At 43.4% G+C, this 6347-nt stretch overlaps 1 protein-coding gene across 7 annotated transcripts in view; it reads right to left on the bottom strand.

Annotated features, from left to right (window-relative positions):
* Nucleotides 1-2796: 2796 nt before the first annotated feature.
* The window catches only part of LOC142558621 (uncharacterized), a 92873-nt gene continuing 89322 nt past the window's right edge, over nt 2797-6347 (bottom strand). For 4 of the 7 annotated variants that reach the window (XR_012823055.1, XM_075670795.1, XM_075670796.1 and 1 more), the window contains one exon: nt 2797-3212. Coding sequence is in view for 1 of the 7 variants with exons in the window: in XM_075670794.1 (XP_075526909.1) it covers nt 2995-3212 (218 nt within the window). In the remaining 6 variants the exon portion in view is untranslated. Of the gene's footprint in view, nt 3213-4850; nt 4999-6347 lie in introns of all 7 variants that reach the window. The other 3 variants (XR_012823052.1, XR_012823053.1, XR_012823054.1) reach the window with 1 other exon arrangement.

Here is a 6347-nt window from a genome sequence, read left to right as displayed (position 1 = left end):
ACACGTGACCAATTTGTTTACACTCCCGTTTGCCCCATCTCGTTGCTCTCTGGAACCGAAACTTCGACTGGTCGCTACAAAAGAGACTGCAAATAATTACCTGTCGCGCTCTGAAGTAAATGAGGTTTCGTGCCGTTATTACTGGGTCATTAACTACTTATTAAAGCAGACAAAACCACGTGGATTTTTTTTGTGTCAGTACTCCTTTAAGAACTTTCTTGCTAATGGAACACAATCGCGATCAATTCCTCGATCGTCTGCGCCCCTCGCGGTAACGTCAGGCGTGCCGCAAGGCTTGGTTCCAGGTCCTGTACTTTTTCTAATCTATACCAATGATCTCGCTTCCTGTGTGAAATTTTTGACTATGTATTAGGCTTTTTGCTCATGACTGCGTTATGTATAATAAAATTACTAACCTCAATGAGTTTCGTAAACTTCGACGACATTAATAACGTTTTGTTATGGTGTAACAAGTGGTCTATAAAGCTTAAGCAAATGTAAATGCATGCGCGTATCACAGCGTACCAATACTACTAATCTGCATACATATTTCCTCAATAATAGTCCTCTCTCAGTTGTCTCATCGTACAAATACCTTGGACTAAGCATCACCAGCAACCTTTCCTGACACATGCGCATGATGACATTATGTGTAGCAATGCCAATCGCATGTTGGGCTATTTGCGCCGAAACTTCTCATCTGCACCATCGTCACTGAAACTTTTACTCTCTACAAAACATTACTTCGCTCCAAACTAGAATACGCACGTGCAATTTGGGACCCGGTTAACAATAAACTCATACACAGCATAGAAGCCAATCAAAATCGTGCAGCGCGTTTTATATTATCAAACTACTCCCAATATTCTAGCGTTACCTCAATGAAAACAACACTTAACTTGCCAGAACTTTCTGTCGTAGATGCTTCCGCCTTTCGCTCTTCCATAAAATCTACCACCACAATCCCTTGTTGAAAGAACAGCTTATCACCCAACCGTCATACTTATCATCTCCCTCTGACCACAGTTTCAAAGTTCGTGTGCCGTGTTCACGTACTAAACTTTGTAGTAATGCATTCATCCCTAGCACAAGCAAAGATTGGAACCACCTTCGGGCCTCCGTTGCAGCCATCCTGCATACCGACACCTTCAAAACCAGCATTCATGAAACGTCACGTTGAATATGTCTTTGTATCTTGCACAATGTTTTTGTAATGTTTACCCACTCCTTTCTGTAATGCATTCGGGCTTTGAAAGTATCTTAAATAAATAAATAAATAGATAAATAAATACACACCAACACGCAGCGCGCGGGCCCGCAAACACGTAGAACACGCGGCGCGCGAGCTCACCGACTCGAAATACCCATCTCTGCCTCGACATTTCTGCGCAGGCGCGAGTATGAGCGGGTGCGAGAAAATCTAGGGGTTTTTGATCCGTGAATGTACGACTCTGCCTAGGCACTACGGAGGAAGTTCTTAGCGCGTGTTGAAAGCGTTTGTCCCATAGACATGCCGGCACTGCGGAATGCGGTCGAGTTTGTTTACGCTCCGCCGCTGGCTGCCCGCGCGGTGAGTGGGCGCGGACGCCCCATTTGCTAATCGCTATGTCCGAAGGGGCAAGGTTCCGACTGGTGTTGTATAGATCACGGGTCGCTTTTTTCTTCGCGATAATAAATTGGATTTTTTACAAGCACTCCTCCGCGAAGGCACATGAAACCGGCAAACGAAGGCCTCAGGAGAGCGCCTGAGGCACGGAGGCGAAACTCCCGTCAGCGCGAGCGAGCGCGGGCGACCAGTCACAACTGTTGTATGCGCCGATGGGACCGCATACAGTGGCGGCGCCATGCGGCGCGTCGTAGAAGCCGTAGCGAAAAAAAAAAAAAAAAAAATGCAGCGCCCGGGCAGGCGGCTTTGGCGCGCTCTCAACGGCGGTAATTTCTTTCCAGGCCGCCAGCGCGATAACGGCTCCGCGGGCACGTGACTTTTTCTAGTCGCCGCAAACAGCGGAGTTTCCACTCCTAAATGTTTCTTGCTCCGTGACCTGAGGTTAAAATTAAGCAGGCAGTGCAGTATCTCCGGGGCCTCGAAGCTGGAAGGACGGCCCATGGGCCACCGAGGCCGAAGCGCGCCGGCCCATCCAGGATGGCGCGGAGTTCGAATTATCGGTGCGGATTTCCGTGTGAATTGGCGGGAGGTGTTACATAGTGCTTCCAATACATTGTTGGACATACCACGGCGGCTACTTCGAATTAACGAGCTTTTGTTGTAGAAAGGGTGCAAAGTCACATCAAAATTACAAAACTTATTTCGGCCATGTGCGGGATTTATAAATATTTATTTTCTTTTGTGGACAATATAAAAACACATTGAAATTATATGCACTTAAGCATACTAAAATGAGCAGAAGAGGTTTTAACTTTGTTAGTTTGCATTAATTTGGCCGTGAAGTCTGCAAGTACTATTGCATGAAGCAGTAGCAGGATGCCTGCGCCCACCTTCAAATATTTTTTTCTATGAGCTGGGAATGCATTTTGGGAATGAAATTTTCGGTTTCGTGCAGTTGCTCCATTTATGGATCCTACATAACACACGAAAAAGCAGATGAAATAAAAATATCAAGCGAACATGCATGTTCAATCTTTCTTGGAATCACCCTGAAGTCACTTTTTGACCAAACTATGTGGACACTCTTGCCACAAATTTCCCACAGTGTGTACTGCGTATCCTAGTAATGTTGTACTTTACACTTCAGTGACTTTTTATTTTGGACAAGGCTTCTGTAAAAAATGTTGTGGTCAGTATTTTACTTCTTTATTAGAAAAAACAATGCAAACGCCTTCACAAACAATTTGACGGCATGTAGCAAAGTTGGAAAGCGTTTGACAAGATGTCTGTGCATTGCTGACACAGCACTGCCCTTGCATTCCCAGTCTATGGAGTCACGTTTCAGAGCAGCAAGTGGGCCAGCAAAGCCCAAGCTGCACGGGCAAATGTCAAGCCATGGGTTGCTTGCACGTGTGGATGAGTATGTGCTTGCGCATGTTGGACCGGTCAGCAAAGGCCCGGAAGCAGTAGCAGCACTGGTAAGGGCGCTCGCCTGTGTGTGTGTGCACGTGCATGTTGAGGTTCCACCGGCGCTTGAACCGCATCGGGCAATACGGGCAGGGCAGCTGGCGCACACCACTGGCCATCACGGGGGCGCGCCTGCCGGCTGCACCATAGAAAAGGGGGCCCAATCCAACTTCACGGATGCAGAGAAAAGTGCTAATGTAACTATTACAAACGAAAAAAAAGCACACACGAAAACAGGGACAGACACAGAGACAACAGTAGAGAAGAGCCAAAGATGGCAGCAGCAGAAATAAATCCAAGCAACTCCTGGAATAGGTTGAAGCCAAAATGATTCACAAACTAACTATAGGTGCGCAGTCTCAAGCTCTGTTCTATTATCCAACTAAGAACAAAGGTTTCTTAGGTCAAGCTTCAGGCGCTGATAGCGGATTGTTAGGTTGTTGACATGTGCAATGCATACTTGTCCTAAACATGTGTACATATGGCACCCAATTTTACAATAAAGTTTTTGTAAATCAGTACAGTGGTATGATCTGTGCCCCATTTTCGTATGTGCACTGCTTTTCGTTCATCAAAGATACACAAACAAGCCCAAGTCCAGTGAAATGACAATGCAAGCTTTCTTCATTTCGTACACAGGATATCTGCCCACAATATGTACGTGTGCTCTGCGCTGGTCCGATTGCTCTGCCAGCTTCCCTAGCATGCAGGGTGCTAAATGTTACAAAGCAGCAGTGTTCACCCTGTGCTCAAGGAAAGACATACCACATGAGAAGCAATCCTACACGTCCAGCAACTTGAATTTCTATTGCAGCAACTTTAAGCTATGTAAACACTTTTCGAAATGTTTTTCCAATTTTGCTCACAAAACTATATTGTTTCATAAACGGCAGTTTAAAGGCCCTTCAACTGTGTTACACAAAGCTAAAAAATTTTTTTATTGATAAGAGATGACTGAGATATGCCTGTTACACCAAGTCAAGGATCTTCTGGTGGAGTGCAGAAATAGGAAACTGTCTGGCACTATCATGAGGATGACAGTGCAAGATGAGACGAGAATAAGGAAGGCGACAGGACAGGCGCTAACAGCTGTACCAAGCTACACCAACACAACTGTAACATTGTAATGCGCATGCACACATGAAGAGTTGAAAGACACAATAGATAAATGCAAGATATGATCGATAGCCACCTAAGACTTCTACACATCGCACGTCATCCTGTAGGAGAAGATTATGTGCTGACCCTAATCTGCCCTCTGCAAATACATAAATCAGATACAGAGAGCTGATTAGGGCTTTCACAGGATGACACACGACAGGTAGAGCAAGCCTTGGGTGGCTATTGGTCCCATCCTTTGTGCACAGTAATGTTGCTACCGCTATGTTGAATGTACAGTTGTAAGTTAGCCTCTGTCCTGTTCTCTTGCTTGTCTTGCACTACTGTACTCATAGTGAACCAACACCAACCAGCCTGGCTGTATGCAGTTAGATACTGATGTAAAATAAGCAAACAGTGCAATTAACTAAAAAGTGTCTCATATCATTTGTGGGCTATGTGTTATAAGCAAAAAACTAAAAACCCAAAGTCGTCTCTAATTTTGAAAGGTTGCATTTCAAATGAAGCATCATCAAAAGCTTGCATATTTAATTAACCTATTCATTGCACAGCCCGATGAGCACACGAAATTTTACTAAATCATAAATAATCAATCCTTGTGTTCCAATGCACTTAAGAAGTCTTTGGGTCAGTCAAATGTCAGAAATAGATAATTGACTTTGTAATCTACAGTGGTCCAACAAAGGACTGGTTGAACAAGGAATTGTCATCGCCAGGAACGAAGACAAGTCGCGTTGTTGAAACTACTCGTTTGATGCCAGTGGGCCTCTGTCTTTTCCAGAGTACCACGGTTGGTGATGGTGTAACTGGAAAAAAAGAAAATATTTCGCTTAACACACTATTTTGGTTGTGCTCAAATTACACAGAGATATTGTTTTAGTCTGCATCAGTCAACACATATATGGCATCACTGCTTATTTGGTTTTCCTGAAAAATATTTTAAAAATACAAAAAAAGAAACCCTTAACACATAAAAACAATATTTACAAGCGGTCTGCTAAATAGGCGTGAGCACTGGTCTGTAACTAAATAAAACTGTACATAGCAAGAGGGTGAGTTCGTAAGAAAAGTTGATCTTTTCAACCTCTTAGACACTGCCCAAAGAACTAAATAAACGAATTGAATTTAATGATATCACAAAATGGGTTATCATTGGAGTACTTAAGCAGTGCAATTCAGTCCCACAAGTCATTCTGCTACAGTTTCAACTATGTGCACCAGTCTTGACCGTATGTTGTTGTCTGATTTTCAGATGTTGCACAATGTGAGTACTAAACATTAATGCAAGATGTTTTATGGGAGGACCAGGACACTTTTTATAAAGATTTGAAGATTATGAAGATGGACTTTTTATGAAAATATTTGTTTGCACAGTCATGACTGTGGTTTAGGCCAAGGCTTGTTGAAGAGAAGCTGAGCCACCTATATTGCAGCATTCATATGAATTGACAGCACTGCTTAAAAAAATGTCGCACAGATACGGTAAATAACAAGACCTTCCTTCAGTGTAGTACAGTAAAAATCTATGGTAGCCTTGCTCCTCCAATGATGAACCGCAGTGTTTTGAAGCTTAAAAAGGCATGATTTGGGTAGGCTTCCAGAGGCAATGCAAAAAGCTTGGAAGGTAGAAACCTGCTTTTAGTTTTAAGAGGGGCCACCGGGCAACTGCCTTCATCCTATAGTTGACATAAAATAAGCTGATGACTCTTGAAATGACACATGGCCAATACTTCTATGAAGTAAAATGAACTTTAAAATTATAAATGTTACTCAGGCACATCACACGCTCTCTTTCCCGAAGGCATGTCATGGAAAGAACAACATACGACAATGTATAGTGCTCATGAAGTGAAACATGCCAATTTAGGGCTAACTAATGTGGGTACTTTCGCTTCCATCAGCTAAAGTTTGTGTGACTTGGACATAATTTTAGTGCGTACACTTAGATCAGAGTCTACATCATCTGTGGTGACCACATTCCTAGTGACATGACATGGTATCAAGTACCTTACATAAATGCAGGGTTCTACTAAATGCTCCCTGTCACGTTTCACTCCATAATCACTGTACACAAGCATAACTGTACTTGTTCCACCTTCACATGGGAAGTGACAACAATGACAGCCACTCAACAGTGAAGCCCAACGAACTCTAA

The sequence above is a fragment of the Dermacentor variabilis genome, chromosome 9 (assembly GCF_050947875.1).
Source record: "Dermacentor variabilis isolate Ectoservices chromosome 9, ASM5094787v1, whole genome shotgun sequence".
NCBI classification, from domain to species: domain Eukaryota; kingdom Metazoa; phylum Arthropoda; class Arachnida; order Ixodida; family Ixodidae; genus Dermacentor; species Dermacentor variabilis.
The sequence above is the reverse complement of the archived record's forward strand: the minus strand, read 5'-3'. Positions and strand labels throughout refer to the sequence as shown.